This window comes from Gorilla gorilla, chromosome 8 (assembly GCF_029281585.2).
Source record: "Gorilla gorilla gorilla isolate KB3781 chromosome 8, NHGRI_mGorGor1-v2.1_pri, whole genome shotgun sequence".
NCBI lineage: Eukaryota > Metazoa > Chordata > Mammalia > Primates > Hominidae > Gorilla > Gorilla gorilla.
Window position 1 is genome coordinate 88,245,171 of NC_073232.2, and position 21,887 is coordinate 88,267,057.

Consider the following 21,887-nt stretch of genomic DNA (forward strand, 5'->3'; position numbering starts at 1 on the left):
AGGTGCTGACAGCAGGGAGAAGCCAGGCAGCAGGAGCAGGTGCTTCTTGAGCCCGTGGGGGGAAAGGGGCCTTCCTGGACCCCTGAGAGTGCAGAGATGCCTGGATCTGCAGCCACAGCAGGGTAGCTACAGTGATGCCTGGGAGGGCAGGAGGGCTTCTGCCTGCTCCCAGCTTCCAAGAGCACAGGGGTGCCTGGGTCGCAGCTGCAGCTTGGGCAGCTGCAGGCAGTTGTGCCTGGGAAGCTCCCACACCGTCAACTTGGAAAGGGCAGGGCTCCTGCTTGTCCCCAGCTCCCACTGGCTCCGTGAAGCGTGGCACCACCCCTGGCCCAGCTCTGCCTCAGGGCCCCTCTCTATCCACTCCTGCATGCCCTAGTGTGCTGTTTTCCCCTGCCAGCAGGTGACTCAGCCTGGCCCCATCGCAGTGGCTTTCAGGGCGGCAGGTTTCAGGGACTGCCCACCTCCTCTCCATGTTTTCCCAGCAGCAACAGCAGGCAAGGTGCAGGTGGTGCAGTGGCCCTGGCCAACCCTGCACAAATGAACCTGACACTCTCAGGACTAGCCCCACAAGTCCCGGCTGCCCCTTCAGCTGGGTGCTCACTGGCTCCTTTCTGAATATGAAATCTTCTCCTCTTCCCCAAATCAAAACAGACGCTCTTGCCAAATGTAGTTTGGACATTGTACCTAAAAATCAAAATCTAACTCTAGGAAAAGAAGGAAGAAGTGAGGTTTCATGGTTCATTAGTGAAAGGCACAGAGGTCTTAAAGGGGACAGAAACGTCTAAGAAAAAGGAGAAACTCTAGAAAAGCAAGGAAGAAATAGGGTAGGCACCCTTTATTTTTACTGAACATGACAGAGTGAGCCAAAATTGAATAGAAGGTATTGGTGCTCAAGGTTAGGGAGAGCCACAGTGGGTAGGGTGGGACCGTTACCTTCAACAGAACCGAGGGTGTTCCCGTGCCCTTCACGCGCTCTTACGTGACTCTTCCACGTGATTGCTCCTGTCCCTGTGGTAACCAAAGACGAGTTAGCTCGCCTGGGACAGATGCGTGAAGAGGACTGTTGACTAAATGAACCCTGGTAGCTGGAGAAATGTGTGGCCACAAGCAGGAGTGACAATTAGTATTCACCACGGTCCTTGCAGAAGGTCTTCCCAGGTGCTCTCTGTTTACCCCAGCCCTTGTCTTTCTCGTCAGTGTTATGTTTTAGATCCCTGAAGGCTGACAGCTGAGAGGAAAGGTTCCAGTTGCATTTTTCCATGAAATCTTATCTTCACTATTATTGGCCTTTTCAGGGAAAACAAGTCCAACCTGGAAGAAGACTTCCTTCTAAACCAGGCAGACGAAGTCAAATTACAAATCAAATGTGGTCGTTGTCAGATTACTGCTCAGTCTTTTGCGGAAATAAAATTTCATTTACTTTATGTTCATGGAGAGGAAATTGAGGGCAGGCTACAAGAAGGCACCTTCCCAGGAAGCAAGGGGACTCAGGAAGAGTTGGTGCAGCACGCTAGCCCTGATTGGAAAAGGCATCCTGAGAGAGGGAAGCCGGAGAAGGTTCATTCCTCCTCCGAGGAATCACATGCATGTCCAAGACTGAAAAGGCAGCTCCACCTTCATCAGAATGGCGTGGAAATGCTCATGGAAAATGAAGGACCCCAGTCAGGAACCAACAAGCCAAGGGAAACCTGCCAGGGCCCTGAGTGTCCTGGCCTCCACACGGTTCTTTTGTGGTCCCATTCGGGCTTTAACTGCCTGCTTTGTGCAGAGATGCTGGGACAGAAAGAGGACCTCCTCCACCACTGGAAGCACCAGCATAACTGTGAGGACCCTTCCAAACTGTGGGCTATTTTAAATACAGTCTCCAACCAGGGAGTGATCGAACTTTCCAGTGAAGCTGAGAAATGAGACCCCAAGGCAACCTGGGGTTAAGGAGAGAGCTCTGTCGCCACCTTCCTTCAGAGCTTTGTGCTTTATGGTGGTGCTTAGTCACAAGGATCAAACAACAGGATTGGTGTGAGTGAACAGAAAAGATTTTTGTACATGGTTTTATTTTCTTAACGAAATAAAATATAAGCTCTCGAAGCATATTTTTCTAACTATATGCAGTCTTATTTTAAAATACGTACTGACTCTTAGTATCTTAGACTTTCAGAATAAAAAGATCAAAATTTGAAGATTGAAATTTAGAAGAATATAGGCTGTTCTTCAAATACAGCTCTGAGTGAAAACATGCATGTGTCCTTCCTTTTGTTCAGATGTTTTCTGCTTATATAGATTGACAAATGTCAAAAATGTCCAGGCAGCAAAACCCTTTTAATCTCAACCATAGTATCAAGTTAGATGGTAAATGCTGATATTTATTAAATTCTCTAGTTTATTTGAATATGATATAGAGCAGTATTTTAATAAGATTGTCATCTACAATAATTTAAAGTCCATGTTTTCAGGACTCAGATTTTTGTTTCTTGTAATTTTGCTATTTTCTTAAATGCACATTTCATTGAAGATTAGTTGTTGGCAAGTCTTACAGCTGTAGTGTTCCATATCAAAATAATTTTTTTAAAAATTTAGTACTTCAGCTAATAAAAAGTCTACTTGCTTGGTAAAAAGTTATTTTCAAGTAGTCTTTGGGACCAGAAAATTTACAACCTGGAAAATGAACTAGATAGTTCAGTCCAGATGTGTAGGGGTCTCAACTGCTTTCCGTCACTCCCAAGTAACTTCAGAGGGTTGTCGCTAGCTGATCAATTTTAGATGGAACTGTGCTTTTCAAGCCCAGTTCTCTTTGAAAGTCAGAAGTAAATGATTGCCTCTTAAATTCCTGGGAAATTACCTCGAATCAGTAAAGTTGTCATTTGAAGCTTCTGGCCATCCTGGCTGCAAAATCATTTTCTTAGAAAAGTGGAGTTTCAGCACTCATCCTACTGATAATCTCAGTCTTGGATGAAAGCACCATACGTGTGGCCAGCCCTGTTTGCTGAAACTCAGCCCAGGTATGGTCATAATATTTTGTGCTCAAGGAAGTTACCTAAACAGAGAAAGAACTAAATTCTAATTGATAAGCTGGTGGATCTTACATCTTTTTTTAATGTCTGATTTTAATAGCCAGTGTTTGTAGACGTGATTTGCCTCAAATAGTACAAGAGAAAACTTAATCTTTGTCTTTTTGCAAATAGTTTTGTAAATTTGGGAATAAGAGAGTAGGAATAGAAATATCTGAAAAATTGTGTTGTGGTTTGTCTGTTGATCACGCTTTACCCAGTTTCAAATAGGGAATATCAGACCTCCACTGTTTGATAGTTTTAGAACTTCTTGGTTAATAATGAAGTCGCTTTACCATTCAAACCAGTTCCCAGTTTCTTTTTTGAAATATTGATCTCAAAGACATTACCAAATGACTTTTACAAAGAATACTACTTGAATTCAAACCATGAAACTTGAATTCAAACTATGAAATAATTCATAGACTGCTCAATCCTCAGATGCTAAGTCGTATTTTAGAAACACTGGCCGGTTGGCCAAAGCAGAGTGGAGTGTGTGGAGACAAAGGTGTGGGACAGAATACACCCACCCAGCACTCGGGGAAAGTCTCAAGTCCCCTAGATTGTGCAGGAGCCCACCTGTGGCCTTTATTTCCCCACATATTCTTACGGCAAGGCCATAGGCAGTCTCCAGAAAGGAGTACAGTGAGGAATGGGGAAAAGAGCAAAGGTATGGAGAAGATATGATTGGCTCATGATTCAGCACTCTGGCTGGATCCCCATTTCAGAGCAGCTGCATTTCCGAGCATTTCAGAGCAGCAGCTCCAATGTACTAACTAAATTTAGATGACTCAACAGAGCACTGATCCATAGGGAGAGGGAGGGCGCAGGTGGGGAGCCATGAAAAAGTGACATTCATCTTTAAGAAAATTCTTTTTGTTTTTTTTGGAGTGCTGCTCAGGCTGGAGTACAGTGGCACGATCTCTGCTCACTGCAAGCTCCACCTGCCAGGTTCACGCCATTCTGCCTCAGCCTCCCTAGTAGCTGGGACTACAGGCAGGCACCCGCCACCATGCCCGGCTAATTTCCCCCTTTTTTTTTTTTTTTTTTTTGTATTTTTAGTAGAGATGGGGTTTCACCGTGTTATCCAGGATGGTCTCGATCTCCTGACCTCGTGATCTGCCCGTCTTGGCCTCCCAAAGTGCTGGGATTACAGGCGTGAGCCACTGCACCCAGCCGAAAATTCTTTTTTTAAGATAAGGAAGGTTAGTGGGGCATAGGACCCTCCCTGGATGTCAGTGTGTTATGGGTTCATTTGTGGTACAGTGTTACAGTTCTCAGCTTTTGAAAACTCCCCTGCCTTACAATGCAGACAGCCCCAGTGCCACCCAAAATAAGGAGTTTCTGGCCCTTACTAGTAGTGCTTCATTGAGAAAGGTGGAAAGAGGGCCTCCTATTGGGGAGGCAGAAAGATGAGAGAGAATATTTAGCTAAAGTTACTTTGGGAACAGCTCAGAGCCTTTCGTGGGTGTGGAGATGTTATTGGAACAGTCCCAACCTGTATACTTAGGCCAGAGGTGGTGTGGTGTGCAACAAAGTGCTCCAATACTTACTGTGTGTGGCCTTGAGAGAGTGTCCCCTCTTAGGCTCCATTCTCTCCTCTGTGAAATGGGGGTGACAATCCTATGTCAAGGCACTGTTGTGAAGAGTAAAAAAAGACACACACGAAATGCCTGGCACCTGTGGGCCATGTGATAACTGGTGGCTGGTATTTATTAGGCTTTTGGCCAGACTTGGGAGAAGAGGTATTTTGTACCATATAAAAGATTGTAAAAAGCTTGAGTAGACAGATCTTAAGTGCAGAATTCAAGGATGGAAACTACTAGGAACCACAGAAGTTGGCATTTTTGCAGGAAATGCATTTTATTTTTATTTTATATATTTTTTTCGAGTTGGAGTCTTGCTCTGTCATCCAGGCTGGAGTGCAGTGGCACGATCTTGGCTCACTGCAACCTCCGCTTTCCGGGTTCAAGCAATTCTCCTGCCTCAGCCTCCCGAGCAGCTGGGATTACAGGCATGCGCCACCACACCTGGCTATTTTTTTTTTTTTTTTAGTAGAGATGGGGTTTCACCATGTTGGGCAGGCTGGTCTCAAACTCCTGACCTCATGATCTTCCTGTCTTGGCCTTCCAAAGTGCTGGGATTACAGGTGTGAGGCACTGCACCTGGCCATGAAATGCATTTTAATTTTTAAATAAAAACTAGGGTTTGGATTGCATGGAGGTTTGGTAAGTGTCTATTCAATCAGAATAGAAAGCAACATTCACTAAATTATTTCCATGCCAGGCTTCACTTTGGGGCCTGTATTCCTTAGGTATCAGCCCATGAAGCACCTCATTCCTGCGGTTGTCCCTCTGCCCTTCCCTTGCCCCTGTTATAGCTGTCATCATAGCACCCACCTTGCTGTCCAGAAGCTGAGGGTGGACTTGTCCACCTCTCACACTAGATAATAAGCCTCATGAGGGCAGGAACTGTGCCTGTGAACAGAGGTTCAGCACAGAACCCTAGAGGGTCCAGTGGCTGACATGGAATAGTGCACAGCAGATGTTTGTTGAAAAAAAAAAAAGGATACATCAGCTAAATAAAAACAAAATTAACACTTTTTTATGAATAAACCAGCCTTAGAAGAAACCAAACTTGTAGCTAGAAAGGCATGGAGGCAAACTTGGTCTTAAATTCAGCACATTCATTTTGCTTCATGTCTTTTGCTTCTTGGAAAATTGTCCCAACGCCAGCAAAACTAGATTTTTTTCCTCTTCTTTTGGCCCTAAATTATTTCTGAAAGTTACAGCATTTTAGATTTGTATTGTTTTATTACCTGTCATTTTTATTCACGTCCGCTTTTTTGCTCTCTCTCTCTCTCACTGGACCTCTTCCTAGTTTAGCTTGACTATTCCTCTGTTAAGCTGTTCCTCATATGGAAAGTTGCCTCTTCATCAGCACACCATAAATAATCCACCCTGGGTGCGTTCCACTGCCTTCTCTGGCTACGGACTCCTCCCCTCCCCAGCTGCGCGGCTCCAGTTGTCTGTGGCCCCAGTGACATGGTTGTTGGCAGTAAATGTTCAACTTCATTTATTTCCTAGAATTCTCAGATCTGGACTGGTTTGCTCCATTCAAGCTGCTGACAAGCTTTGTTAGGTACATATTTTATAGCATCTCCCCTTTTCACTGGGCTCCTGAGAAAAAGTGTCCTGGTGAGTATGACCTGGAATTTAGCAGAACAGGTTTTTAGCTTCAACTTTATTCTGACTTCTCTGACGTTGGACAATCAGAAGCTTATCTAGGCTTGTGGTTTAACCTAATGTATATTTAAACAATATCCACCTCTTCAGGAATATTACTTCTAGAGGTGAACTGTTTATTGTGTCTTATATTTGGTCACGGTGATGGTTATTCCTATAATAAAACTATAGCCACAATTTTGGGGGCACATTTTAAATTTGTGTTTAGTATGCAGACGTTGGCTTAGGAATACATCACATTTTCCATGCTCTGAAGTGTGAATATATTTCAATGCATTGCTCAACTGTAGGAAAAATGCTACCCATTGAAGGAAACCAAATGTGACAACTAAAAGGTGTACAGATTATTCCTTCTTATTTTAATGTGAAGCTAAATTTTCTTTTTCAATTACATTTGCTCCTGTCTTCAGAATTGCCCCACCCCCTTAGCTTAAGAGGAAACAATAGGATGACAATTCTTGCCATTTTAAGTATGTTCCAAAAACAAAATCTCAAAATTATTAGAATTATAATAGATAATATTTTTTAATAAATAGCCACTGAGCACTCCTCAATGAAAAGATTGTGCCTTTGTTCATTAAATATGAATTTAATCTCCACCTAGGAGTTGCAAAGAGACCACCAGGCCTTTGCAGAGACAAAGCACCGAATTTAGTCTGATTGCTGCCTGAATTGTAATGCATATCTTACTACAAAAATTCACCTATGGAAGAGATCCAAGTAGCTCAAACACATGCACTGCACAACCAGCCCTAGAGCTCTGGCTGTCTCTGAAAGATATTTAAGGTCTTGTGCTTAGGAACCTAACATGCTATCTTCTCCCAGTCTAATGCAAATTAAAGCACAGTTCAGGTTTTCATAAGGCATTCATTGAACCAAGCCTTTTTGACAATGGTCACCCCCAAGGAAAGTTATTCTAAAATGTCCAAGAAAACTAAGTCTTTCAAATGGTCTTTTTTCCTTCTGGAAGTAAAGGGCGGGCAAAGAGAAGCAGGAGGACGGGAATAATGTGTCAAGATGTGGCATGAGGAGCTTTCTGATGATGGAAGGCCCAATGGGGCACTGTAAGGGGAAGGGGGGAACATGTCTCTAGTGTCCAGGTGCACAGTGCCATTAATATTTTGTTGTAATGGAAAGAAATTTGACAGTGCTTATCACAATCTAAAATGCACATTTTGACCCAGGATCTCTATTTCTAAGAATTTGTCCTATAGATAGTACCATACAAGGACACAGGTAGATGAGCAAGGATGTTCACTGCAGCATTGTTTATAGTTAGCAAAAGACTAGACCCAACTGAAATGTCTATCAGAGCTGGTAAAAAACATGACAGTACACCATATAATGGAGTACCATGGTGTGGTCGAAAAGACTGAAGTGGCACTTTATGGGCTGGAATAAGTATTGTGTGAAGGAAGCAAGGTACAGAAGAAAGTATACTGTGTCCCCATTTGCTGTTTAAAAAGGGGGAAGAAAGAGGGAGAAAAAGGATATATGTGTGCTCATATATGCACAGAAAATTTACAGAAGGTGACTGCACTATTGGAATGTTTTGTTGCATTTTCCTTAAAAATTTTTCCTTATATTTCATATATATGCTTGGCATAGCAGAATTTAACGTTATTTACAATCAAATCTGGCAGTATTTTCTTGCATGGCCTTTGCATTTGGTAATATGCTTAGAAACTCCAATGCTTACTCAAGTGTTCATAATTATTTTCGTCTAGTATCATTACAGGTTCCTGTTGTTGTTGTTTTTTTTTTTGGCAGAGTGTTGCTGTGTCCCCCAGGCTGGAGCGCAGTGGCGTGATCTTGGCTCACTCCAACTTCAGGGTTCAAGCAATTCTCGTACCTCAGCCTCTCAAGTAGCTGGGACTACAGGCATGCGCCACCACGCCTGGCTAGTTTTTGAATTTTTAGTAGAGACGGGGTTTCGCCATGTTGGCCAGGCTGATCTCGAACTCCTGACCTCATATGATCTGCCTGCCTTGGCATTCCCAAAGTGCTGGGATTACAGGTGTGAGCCACCGCGCCCAGCCCATTATGGTCTCCTTTATATATCACAGTGGTTAGAAACATGGGCTTTGTTGTCTTATGGTTTTAGATTTCATTCCTGATTCTACCAACTATTTAGCTCTGTAATTCAGGCAAGTTCCTTCATTTTTTTTTAACCTTAAGTTCAGGGGTACATGTGCAGGTTTGTTATTTAAGTAAACTAGTGCCATGGGGGTTTGTTGTACAGATTATTTCATCACCCAGGTATTAAGCCTATAGTACCCTTTAGTTATTTTTCCTGATCCTCTCCCTCCTTCCACTCTCCATCCCACCCTCCAGTAAACCCCAGTGTGTGTTGTTCCCCTCTGTGTGTTTATGTGCTCTCATCATTTAGCTCCCACTTATAAGTGAGAACATGTGGTATTTGGTTTTCTGTTCCTGTGTTTGTTAGTTCCTGTGTTAGTGTGCATGGCTGCATAGTATTCCATGGTATATGTATACCACATTTTCTTTATCCAGTCTACCATTGATGGGCATTTTAGGTTGATTCCATGTCTTTGCTGTTGTGACTAGTGCTGCAATGAATGTGTGCATGTGTCTCCACGATAGAACAATTTATATTCCCAGTGATGGGATTTCTGGGTCGAATGGTAGTTGTGTTTTTAGGTTTTTGAGGAATACCAAACTGTTTTCCACAATGGTTGAACTGATTTACACTCCCACCAACAATGTATAAGCGTTCCTTTTTCTTTGCAACTTGCCAGCACCTGTTTTTTTTTACTTTTTAATTATACCCATTCTGACTGGTGTGAGGTGGTATTTCATTGTGGTTTTCATAGGGCATTCATTTGATTTGCATTTCTCTAATGATCAGTGGTGTTAAGCTTTTTTTCATGTACTTACTGGTCACATGTATGTCTTTTGAAAAGTGTCTGTTCATGTCCTTTGCCCACTCTTTAATGGGGTTGTTTTTTTCTTGTAATTTGTTTAAGTTTCTTAGAAATGCTGGATATTAGACTTTTATTAGATGCATGGTTTGCAGATATTTTCTCCATTCTGTAGGTTGTCTGCTCTCTGTTGATGGTTTCTTCTGCTGTGCAGAAGCTCTTTAGTTTAATTGGATCCATTTGTCAACTTTTGCTTTTGTTGCAGTTGCTTTTGGCATCTTTGTCATGAAATCTTTGCCCATTCCTATGTCCAGAATGGTATTGCCTAGGTTGTCTTCCAGGATTTTTATAGTTTGGGGTTTTACATTTCAGTCTTTACTCCATCTTGGGTTGATTTTTGTATATGGTGTAAGAAAGAGGTCCAGTTTCAGTCTTCAGCATGAGGCTAGCCAGTTATCCCAGCACCATTTATTGAATAGGGAGTCCTTTTCCCATTGCTTGTTTTTGTCAGCTTTGTCGAAGATCAGCAAGTTGTAGGTGTGCGGACTTGGCTTTACCAGATTAAGCTGAAGTTGTGCTGTTTTCATTAGGGTAGGCCTCAGCAAAATTGTGAAGGAGGGAACATCTGTCCTAGTCCCTCAATTGTGGTGCCCCCGTGCATTTTCTCACTTGAGTCCCTACTGCCTAACAGTCCCAGGAAGATGACGACCCACAAATAAAAAAGATGTGTTTACAACCCAAGACACACATTAATACATACAAATACTATACACAGATAGATACCTATACAACGGAGACAAAAGGTTTCATTTTATAAAAATAATACAGTATACAAAATAATTTACATTGTATTTTGATATGTCCTGTTCTAATTCGTTTTTAAAGGCTGGATACCTTGCACTAAGTTGATTTCATGACCCACTAATGAGCAAATAAAATCTGAAATATTTGGCTACAGACTTTTGACTTTCTGACCCCTCCCCTACATCATGGCCTTTCTGGGCTGTCACCCAGTCTCTCAGATCCCTATCCCTGCTATCAGAGGCTTGATGAATGACGCTCATCTCTTCCCACAAACTTAAATTTCTTAGACCTTTTGAAGGATGACCTCATGCCGAAGGGATAACTAATGCTGGAACTTCAGACATCCCATGGCCAACCATAAGGCCTCTGGGGGATACTTCAGTTAGTGCCCTGGGTGGCTCCCCTTTGCCCCTTTGGAAAAGGGACATTGCCACCCATCTAGGGACTCACCCCAGTAAGCTGCCAGGCCTTGAAATCCTTTTCAAAGTTTTACTTGACTAGAGTTGCCAACTCTTTGGGTTTGGGCTGGGTTTGAAATTGTCTCTCATTTCTTTCTTTCTTTTTTTTTTTTTTTTTTTTTTTTTTTTGAGATAGAATCTCGCTCTGTCACCCAGGCTGGAATGCAGTGGTGGGATCTCAGCTCACTGCAACCTCCACCTCCTAGGTTCAAGCGATTCTCCTGCATCAGCCTCCCATGTAGCTAGGACTACAGGCTCTTGCCACCATGCCTGGCTAATTATTGTTTTGTCTTTTTTTTAGTAGAGATGGGGTTTCACTGTGTTGGCCAGACTGGTCTCGAACTCCTGACCTCAGGTGATCTGCCCGCCTCAGCCTCCCAAAGTGCTGGGATTACAGATGTGAGGCACCGCGCCTGGCCTAAACTGTCTCTCGTTTCTTATCCTAATTCAAACAAAATGGTGTGGCAGAAATTAAGTCCTCAGAAGATGAAAATTCAGGCAGCACTGGTGCCAGCAGCCTTCCTCTACTCTTCACCCTCTCCTCCTCCGCTTTCCTAGGAAGCCCACATCTGGGCAGTTTTTCTGGGTGTATGAATAGGACCCCTCCCTTCCCCTCCCCCAGCCTCACTTTCCTGTGGAATGTTCACCTGCTGTTCACCAGGCCTGCTGGGTCACAAAGGTAGAACGTGGTCAAAAAGGGCTCTTAGGCTTCAAGGTAATCTTTGTCTTTCCATCATCTCTCCGGAAACAGATTCTGAAATGAGTCTGAAACTTCCATTGAGGGAAACTAACGCTACTGTCTCCTTGCAGGTCAGATGCCCAGGGCCACTGAAGAGAAAACTCCGCTTTTCATTTAGCTGTCACTTGGCCCAAACCAGTCAAAGGTAACACCTAGTTAATTCACATTCTCCACTGTGGATTCCTCCGAGGTCCCTCTTTTTCAATTTTAGTGTGTTGGCTTAAAGAAAGTGGGTCTGGTTTCCCTTTTAATAGCAACTTAAGTCCATCCCAAGTCGCCAAAAGACTGATGGAACGACTCACAGGTCCTCCAGGGGTCTCCCCAAATCCACACGCAGGTCCCGGGTGCCCCGGTCATGTGGAAAACCAGGCACCCAGCGTGCCCACCTGGGGGTCCCAGGCGTGAAGAGCCAGCCTGGCACAGAGCCGGGCTGGCCTTGGGAGGGTCCTCTAGGCTTCCGGGCAGATGGCTTTACCTGGGAGCTGCTGCTGCTAAGCTGTACTTTTCCATTTGCACATCGATGGGAGAATAGAATCTGGCTCTTGCAATGATAATAAAAGGCACTAGGGGAGAAGGAAATTGGCAGGTATTAGCAAATAATTGAATGTTTTCATTTTGCTTTGATTTTCATCAGTGTGCTGAAATACTACCTCAAACGTTCATCGTCTTATATGGGAAATAATAATTATAGTAATAATAATTGTTATAACTCCGAGGGCCTTTATTGCTGAAGAGAGCAAGCTTAGGCAATTATCACAAAGAACTCAAATGCTTTCCTGGGTCCTGTGGGATTAATTGGGGATTTCAGTCCAGTCACAATTGGGGAAATTTCCACATCACAGAATCCATTGCTATAATGGACACTAATTGGCCTCCTTGTTGACAGTCCCAGAAGAGAAAGCCCAGAGCCCTAAAACTGAGCGATTTGCTAAACGGTTGAGACAGTAGATAGGAAATCATGCTGCTGCAACCTTAAGTTTGCTCTTTTCCAGGGATAAGGAGAGTGTGTTGGGCTGCAGGGCTGTCAGTGTCTCAGGTAATTGATTCAGAGATAGCAAAAGGCCTTCTAGTAGTACAAGGAACTTATAATATGTTCGGCAAGACCCTAAGCTACTCCAGCATTAATATTCTTTTAACTTAGGAAAGAAACCGCTGAATTTCAGTTGGTGGCAAAGCAGATAGAGGTGTAGATGAGAGAGCTCGTTCTCTTTATGTGAGAGTGTTTGACTACCTTTCAGGAAAACAGGCTGACTGCTCTCTTTCTACACGAAGTGGCTGGGAGGTGTGATTTGCAGGGACCGCATTAGTCCTAAGTAAAGAGAGCAGGCTCTGGCACATTGTGAGGTTGAATTAAACCTTTGACACTCTGAAGCACTGCATTCTGAATCACATCCAATCATTAGCTAATACCTGCCAATTTTCTACTAAGTGCAGTCTGACATTGGTGCCAGTACACCAGGAGCAAGCTCTTAGATCATCCCAATGTTTTCTGTCAGATTCATCAACATCATTGTGAAAATGTCTTAAATGGACAATTCTTCTAGAAGACAATTAAAATAAGACAGAAAAGATGGGCAACCGCTGAAAAGTAAGTTGTACCTGAAGCATGAAGAAAATCTCCCCCCACCCGTTCCAAGAGCTATCTTATTTCCCCCAATTTTAAACTAATATTTATGGTGCAACCATGGCCCTACCGGCCACACCATCCTGAATGTGAACTGCCCAAGAAATAGGGCTGAAAATGGCAGTCCTGTCATGCCAAGGTCTCACCTTGGAGCTGCCCGCTTTTGTGCTCCCAGCCCAGTCTTGCCAGCTTTCTCCTCTGGAGACGGGGCTACCCTGGCCCCACTTTGCCGCCTCACCTCTCCCATGTCCCCAGTTCATTTGCTTACTTGTGTTGTCACTTCCCATTCCCTAGAAGGCCCCAGGCCCTGGGATGTCCCAGCTGTTCTCCACTTCAACCACATGGGGCCGAGTCCTCCCCTTCGAACAGGGACAGTTTTTTATTAGGCCCCAAACTTGGAGGTAGCCCTCAATTTCTTACAACAACCTTTTGTTCCTTGTTTACCCTCTTTTTCTGCCCAAAGTTAAGTTAAGCTCCACAGGAGCTTGGTGAGAAGGCCCTGTGACCACATTCCTCCCCCCAGCAGCCTGCAAGCTCCACGCAACCTTCATCACTTTGGGGTGAGCTCTCTGCTGCTGGATTCCCTGCCTGGGGCTGTCTCCTCCAGCTGGTGTCAGTTTCCCCCAGCCAAGGCCTGCTGTCATTCCCCAGAGCACCTCCCACGCTGCCTCCTGCTACGGAGTAATGTCTTCAAAGTACACAGTAACATGGTTTCCAGCAGAACATAGGCAAAGCAAAAGTTTACAGGATTCATCATTAGGAGAGAGGGAAGCTGAAGAAGGAAATTGTAAAAGGAAAACATTAAACATTCCCTGAGTGAAAGGTAGGGGAACCCCACTCGCTTAGGGAACAGCTGCACCACCTCTCCAGACTCTGGCTCAGTCCAGACAAATTCCATGAGTGAGGGGGGCATGAAGGCATGGCCCTCAGTACTTTAACTGTGGTGGCTGTCCCTGGCTTGCCCACTCTCTTGCTGTCCAATCACATGCAGTTCAGTTCTCCCGAGAAAACTGCAGGCGCGATGGTTCTCCACTGATTGTCTTTGTTGCAGTCCTTGAACTCTCAAGGTTGCAGAAGTTGCTAGGGTTCTAACTGTCGAAGTGAATCGTGCTCCTCAGTGTCAAGGGTCAGCGTGCACTGTTTCTTTCACGGAACACGATTAACAACTAAAACAAAGGAAAGATCAGACCGGGTGTGCGGCTCAGGTGACAACGGGGTTCCTGTTCAGGTCAGTTTCCTGCTCTTCCTACCAAACTGGTCAAAGCAATTAAATGTGTGAACTGTGTTATTTATGAGTTTCCAGGGCTGTAAAAGTCATGTCTGTGCTAAGAGACCAAAAATACATATCCCTTGAACACCACAGCAAACACCCTCTTCTGTCAAACAAACAGATATTCTCTTCTCCAAAATCAAAACCTCCACCAACTCAGAAAGTTAGCACAGGACGGATTTCTCGCAGAGAGTGCCTCTCTAGGCAGGTGAGCCGTGCATGGGGCCCAGCGACAATTGCCGATTGTGATTTATTAGTGGAGGAAAATTTGGAATTGGACTTTACCGTTGGGATTTACTTGCATTTGAAAGCAATGCAGTTAGCAGTCCATCTTTCAACACTGAATGTATTTTCTCTGCTTTTATATCTTTCTGATGAATTAAGCACTTATGTGAGGTGAAGGATTGAAAACACTAGCAGCCTAATCTCTCAGTAGATCTGCTTGCCAGATAACAGCTGTATGGAAAAACACGGGGACCAATTTTACATTGTTTCTCCACCAATTCATACCAGCCATGAACTGTGATGCTCCCCCGAATTCTACAATGGGCAGATAATAAGAGTTCCTTGCCCTCCAGTTCTCCAAGCCGTTTCGAAGAAGGCCTGCTAATTGAATTCAGTTGTTTGCAGTTTTAAATGTTCATGCTTTCCACAAAACAAGAATATATTAAACTCATTTCATCTGTCATCCAAGAAGAATTGGAGCCTGCATTTTTATTACCAACTGACTTGTGTGTTCATCTTTATCCCAGATTTTTTTTGAAATGTTTGCAATGTAATTAAAAACAATCAAGTCAAATGATGTATTTGAATTGTTCCCTTTGGGGGAAGATAAAGGAGGAGAAAATATAGCTACAATTGCTTCATTTTTGCTGAGTATTTCTGCCTTCTCAACAGAAATACATCATGTATCTGCTCACCTAGAGCGTTTTGTAATGTCACTGGTGATTTAACAATTACAAAATATTGTAATTAAATGTTCAAATGCTCTCTTCTGTTTTCCCGTTACAAATGTTCATGGAACTTGATTAATTTCAGCCAGGACCTGGCTTTGGTAATATTGTTTCCTGCAATGCACACCTCCAGGGAAAACTATGATCTGAATCCTGAAGTCAGAACCAATTAAACTCTTCCATTTTCCCTGCTGCAGCCTGAGGATGAGCCACATTTTTCAGGCATGGCTCAAACAGGCTTGTCAGGTCTCTGGGGCTCAGTGCCCCTGGGCACTGCCTGCCTGCTGCCAGCTGTGAAGAGCATTCTGTAGGTACAGGCGCATAATAGGGAAGAAAATGATAAATCCACAAAGGCAGGGGCCACAGTGGACAGTTCTGAGCTGCAACGCTTACTCAGCATCAGGGTGGCCTGGTCCCGGTCTGGAAGCCCTGCCTACGGGCACAAGAATCTGAGGCTGATGGTCAGAAAGAGGTGGACAGCTAGGAAGTTGTGGAGCAGAAAAATGAAACCATTGTATTCTTAAACGTCAGAAGGGGAGAAATGCTTCAAACCAAATTAGCCTTTGGGCTGATGAAAAGCAGGAGCATATCCTTAGGTATTTTTTCCTTAGGTATTATAATGGAATTTTTATCCCGAAGCATGAAGATGACTTACCTGAGGCCTGAGAGCGAGCACCAGGGAGAATTTCAGTGTCCAGAGCTCTGCGGGCCAGTGGGAATGTGATGGGAGGCACCAGAGGCTGTGAAAGAGAAAGAAAACTGGGTAGAGAAGATGGGGGGTCTCTGGCTGGAAGAGAGCTGGGATGGCTTGAAAGGAAAAGACCAGTTTGGAAGGAGGGACCCTTCACAAGCCCTGCAACGGGCTCAGCCCTAGGCGGGTTCAGGCAGAAGCCCTGATGGCCACAGCCAGAGGCCGCTGGGCCTGCAAACGCCCCTCCAGCCTCCTCCACCCAGGGAAGTAACAAAGGCAAATGCTGCTACACTCAGCACTGTTCTTGAATGTAAGGGATGCTTGACCTAACCAGATTCTCCATCTTGGTGCTTCGGGTAAAAATTCCATTATAACTTCTGAAGTCTCATCAGATTTATGACTGGAGAGGGCTGCATGCGTGGGAATTGAGCTGTTTGTTATGCCTGCCCTGCATCCCTCCCCCAGCCATCGCCCCGTAACGACAGGTTTACTCTCAAAACCCCTGAACTGGTCTGAAATGCACCTTGCTCTGAGACCGTGGAGATAAAACAGGATTTAAAGGCAATGCATTTTCAACTGGGCAACCTTATCTGGATTGACTGCTCTGGGTTTTCAGCTAAGTGTGAATGTGAAGGATAATTACCGTCGTGTGTTACCTGAGATTACAGGGTTGTGTTCCAACTAATGACACCACGAGAACCAAGCAGTTGTTAATATTTAATCAGTCTCTTGGCCTAACAATTGGATAAATGAGGTGTGTAATTACACAATTATAAAAGACATTTCAGATAGGATTGGTACTATTATTAATACTGAAGGTGAAAGATGGGAGAAATAGACCACTGGGTCATTTCAGAAATGCCACCAAAGAAGACCCTTTGAGGGGGGCCTCCCTTATGGAATTTTAAGGGCAGACCTCAAATGCTTTTCCAATATGTACTTGTTCTGTTCCTTCTGGGACTCTCAACATCGAACATCAGGCCAGATGTTTTGTTGATCTCACAGATAACTACCATCAGAGTCTTCAAATGGGACACATTCCAGAGTTGCATTCTAAAGGTGAGTCATGTTTAGTAGCTCTGTGTGCTGGTGGATTTCTGCTTGCTATCTTGTTTTTTTATTTTGGTTGATGACACTGAGCCAAAGCCCAGGACAGTGAACCCCAATGTCACCTTCTGGGAGCGGGTTTTTTTTTGTGGCTGTTTCTACTCATTAGTCACTCGGTCTGTAGCACCACTCCCTACCCTGGGTGGCACTTGCCCACCAAAGGGAGCAGCTTGCACCATCCTTGCTAGAGGATGCTATTGGCAGGCAGTCACCCTGTGACCCACCTGGGTGTTCCATCTTCTCTCAGGTGCTGACAGCTTCTCATGGAAAAATGCCATTTTCTCATTCAGGGGATCAGACAACCAATTAGTTGAGTACTCCTCCATGGCTAAGGCCTGGAAAACACAGTCAAGAGCCTTGAAAAGCACCTGGCACATTTCAGCACCCACACGAGAGATGTTGTCCACCAGGATGATGGCAGTTGCCTTATATGGATCAGAGTGATATGTGTGGAATTTATTATGCTCTGATCCGTATCCCTCAAGGATCATTTGTCAGAGCTACAAGAAAGCCCTTATCCCTTTGCACACACTGTTGATCATTTTCAGGATCACTGGATTGACACATCCGCTGTGCCCAGAAATGCAGTCATGGCAACGAGGGTCACCCCTCCTCATCTCCCCTGCCTAGCAGCCCAGCTACCAGCCACCAACCTCCTCCTCCAGGGATTGGGCCCAGGTTTCATGGCCTTTCCTTTCTTTCTGGGCTGAAGGGATGGATCTTTTAAGGAGCATCTCTTGCACCTCACCTGTCTAGCAGCATCCCTCAGTATCCAAGGCCAGGCCATTGGCGTGTGCTCCAGTGCCTTCTCCGGGGGGTGACCACTATGACTCCAGGAGATGGGAAATGAGCGGAAAGGAATCTGGAGACAGGGAGTCAGTTCGTGTTGCAGTTCAACCATCACCCTCTCTTTGTGGCTTTCCCCAACTTCCCTAGATAGGGAGTCCGTCTCCCCTTGCTCTGGGAACCCTGACTCCTGTGCAAGGCTGACTGGCCCAGGAGACAGACAGACAGATCTGGATTTGCATTCTGGCTCTGCCACTTACTATCCATGTGAACTGGGGGTGATTCTCCTTCATACACCTCCATTTTTTCACGTAGGCTGGGGTGAGGCTGCACTAGTCAGAGTTTGTTGTGGGGGGAGATAAGAGAAACAGCCCTTGGCAGGCACCCCGCACTTGTTATGCCTTTTTATCTCCTTCCAGCACTCCTCATTCTGGCTGAAATTATTTATTAATGCCACAGACTACAAGTTCCTTGAAGGCAAGGAACGAAGGCTGTTTCAGCTTTGGATTTCCAGCTCTTAACACCATTCAAGGCCACAGTCAGTACTCAGTGAACCCTGGCAATAATCCTAGGGTATTTTGTGTTTTTATGGGGCTCCTCTATCTTTCCTAAAAATTAAAGCTTCACATTTTACTATCTCTTCTTAAGAGCTGAGAGGAAACGCCCAACGTGAGCTCCACTGACTAACAGTTTGATGAATAATGAACTGGACTGAATGCTTGGTGCAACCACACCCCTGTCACTTTAGCACCATCGAGGTTGCACCGTGGAGGCTCCCTGCAGGCCATCACATCTGCAGGGTCACTGATGTATAGGTGGTAGAGCCTGTACCGTGACAACTGTCCTTGGACCAGGCTCACGGAGACACACCATGGGCAAGTCCATCCACGGCAGGCACGTTATCAAGTTTGCAGAAAGAATCGTCCGGTTCTGTATGTTTTGGCTTCACATATGAAAAGAAGCACATTCAGCCTGTGGAAACTCAGGGATCTGGCACCGGAACATTTCTTAACACATTTGCACTTCAGTTCTTGGGGATGCAAGAGAAGTATTTAAATCATAATAATCACTATTAACTATTTGGAAAAAGTAAGCAGGTGGAAGCCTCTGCTGCCCAAGGGCGACATCGGTTGCTGATTATGTGCCTGATGAGGTGGTTCTTTCTTACAGAACACAAATGAAGCCCCCCATCTCTCATACCCTAGTTAGAGGGCTGGCCGAGTAAGAGACCCCTCCGAGAACCTCGCCATGGCTGTGCATTGCATCCATGTCGGCCCCCTCTCCTCCCCTGGCGCCTCCTCAGCGCTCAGCCTGGCTTCCTCACTGGCTAGTGTTGAAAGGCAGTTCTCAGCTGAGTAAATAATGTTGGTATGAAGCCAAGGCTCTTGAAAGTGAGTTAATCCTTTCTCCGTCAAAATCCCCAACAACAATCTGGGTTTGTTTAACCATTTGGTGTTGGTATTTCAGTGCTTTTTTACAAACATGAAGGGAATCACCCACTTTGGCCAGTGTCCAGAGTGGCCATCACAAATGCACATGTAGTGACTACTCTTGCTCACAATGGATGGCCACATCGCACCCTTCATACTAGAGGAAGGTGGCTGGGCATGGATCACACCTGTAATCTCAGCACTTTGGGAGGCTAAGGTGGGAGATCGCTTGAAGTCAGGAGTTTGAGACCAGCCTGAGTAACATAGCATGAGCCTATCTCTACAAAAAAATAAAAACCTAGCCGGGTGTGGTGCCATGCACCCATAGTTGCAGCTACTAGGGAGGCTGAGGTAGGAGGATCACTTGAGCCTAGGAGTTTCAGGCTGCAGTGAGCTATGATTGAGCCACTGCAGCCTGGGTAACATAGCAAGGCTGTGTCTCAAAAACAAACAACAACAACAACAACAACAACAAAAATAGAAGAGGGTGGTCATTACTCTGCACGGTCCAAGAGCGCCCAGGAGGTCATTATAGAGAACTTGGTTAGCGCTTCACATGTGCTAAGCACAGGACTAAGCTTTTTGCATATGGCAACTCCTTTAATCTCATTCCGTCTCTTGGAGTTATAAGGAGGTAGGTATTATTATTATGTTCACTTTACAGATGAGGAAACTGAGGCACTGAGAGGTTACATAGTTGTTACTAGAGTCAAACGCAAGAGCCCATCATACAGATATGCCCATTATTACACTGAAGCCTCCCCAACAAAAACGCCCTCTCTTGATGCCACATACTTGCTGGTCTGCAGCTGTTTCCAAAGTCTAAGTCTCCAAGCAGGCAGGGGCCCAGGGAGGGGATCTTGGGATGGAAAGCCTGACCAGGGTTTGAGAGGCCTCTGTCACTGTGTTCTTGCCACCTGGGGACATGCCCTCCTTGCCTTCTCCCACTGCCACCTGACCTGAGGTTACTCAACATCACAGACACACAACTCTAGACTGGCCTGCATGTCTGTCCCAGGTCATCATCCGTTCATCCATCTCTCTGCAGGGGCTTGCACCCTGCCATGACCTGGTGTGAGGAGTGAGAAGGGGAGGCAGGTGTTTCCAAAGTGACCTACCAGCTTCTAGTTGCAATCTCAATGAACCTATGCTGATGCACTGCAGCATAGGAAAAGCTCCTTGTTTGCATCACGGAGCTGGGAAATGGCCTCTTCCTGCTGGTTCTGCACAATGCTGAGCTTTCCTGAGTAATTTTCTAGAGTAGTGCAATTTGCATTTTTGATGACTACACTTTGAAGTAAGTTTTCTGTGTTTCTCTGTGTATTTATTTATTTTTGAGACAGTTTTGCTCTTGTTGCCCAGGCTGGAGTGCAGTGGCGTGATCTTGGCTCACTGCAACCTCCGCCTCCTGGGTTCAAGTGATTCTTCTGCCTCAGCCTCCCGAGTAGCTGGGATTACAGGTGTGCACCACCATGCCAGGCTAATTTTTGTATTTTTAGTAGAGATGGGGTTTCACCATATTGGCCAGGCTGGTCTCAACCTCCTGACCTCAGGTGATCCACCTGCCTCGGCCTCCCAAAGTGCTGGGATTACAGACATGAGTCACCACACTGGCGTGTGTATTTATTTAAACATCGACTTGTGCTTAGTTAGGGTCCTTTGTCATGGCTGCCATTTGTGTATTGATCTCTTCTGCAAGACAATGAGCTCCTTGGGAAAATGCATCTTTTGCATTTTGATGGCCTGGTTTTGAGGTTGGTACAGAGGAGGTGCTCAGAAAGTGCTTGTTAACCAGAAGATAAGGCTTTATGTGATACCTGAGATTAAAGTGGCAGAACGGGAGAGGAGAGAAAAGGGGTCACCAGCAGATATTTAGAAAAGGAAAATTATCTCTTATAATCATCCCCAGACCTAAACCATCAACCCAGGAGCCACAAGTAATGCATGATTTAAAAAGTCAGAATAAAGTATCTCTTTGCTACCTCTCTCAATGCTGCCATATTGCCTCTTTCAATGCCACCATATTGCCTCTTTCAATGCTGCCATATTGTCTCCACTCCATCATTCCTCACTCCAGTTAGACACCATGCCTCCTTTCCAGCTTTTCCATCTGCTCACTGATCCTAACTCCAGATTCTGTCTCATCCTGCACTGGCTGATGTAATGTACAGTTGTTTATCTCAACTCTCCTTCCCAGTGGCCTGTTTTGGCATCTTTTAAGGGATTGTCATCATTTGCCCATGGCTAGAAATAAAGGGATCTCTTGCTATGAGCTTCTTAAGAAGTATCAGTGTATCAGTCCACACAGGTTGTCAGTGACAACAAGCCAATTCAGCCCACCTCAAGCCAAAAATAATGTGGGGGTGGGCAAGAGGTTGGTCTACCCCACCCAAAATGTTCAGGCAACTGCCTCTAGAGACTCAAACGATGTTATCAAGGTCCCATCTCTTGTTCCAAATGTCTTTGGGACAAAGTTTGGACTGTGTTGGGTCTATTCTCCAAGCAGACCCTGCATGCAGAGATGGGATGGATGCTGGTGGCCCCAAACATGTCCTATATCTCACAACTGCACAGAAGGGGAGATGGAATCCCCAGTGGCCAGCAAAGTCCTAGGGAGGACATGGTGAGTGGTGATCATGGGTTTAGGTGGTGTGCCCATTCTTGTCCAAGTCTAGGTCACAGGCCCACCCTGGGTTCACTCGAACTTTGTTCACTAGAACAAAGAAAGCCCCACCCGAAGCCAATGGGAACATACACACTATGGAGAGTGGGCTCAGGCCCCCTCAAGGAAGACATGCCAAACAGACAAAATCAGAGCTCCTTTCCAATAGCACAGTCCCCTACGTGTCCTCCT

At 45.1% G+C, this 21,887-nt stretch overlaps 1 protein-coding gene across 39 annotated transcripts in view; it reads left to right on the forward strand.

Moving 5' to 3' along the window:
• The window catches only part of ZNF438 (zinc finger protein 438), a 194,103-nt gene extending 179,045 nt beyond the window's left edge, over positions 1–15,058 (forward strand). For 33 of the 39 annotated variants that reach the window (XM_055351972.2, XM_063710237.1, XM_055351949.2 and 30 more), the window contains one exon: positions 1,296–2,088. In XM_055351972.2, coding sequence (XP_055207947.1) covers positions 1,296–1,908 — 613 coding nt within the window. In that variant the 3' untranslated portion in view covers positions 1,909–2,088. Of the gene's footprint in view, positions 1–1,295; positions 2,089–11,243; positions 11,318–12,668 lie in introns of those variants that run through there. The other 6 variants (XR_008668741.2, XR_010135239.1, XR_010135238.1 and 3 more) reach the window with 4 other exon arrangements.
• Positions 15,059–21,887: the final 6,829 nt, after the last annotated feature.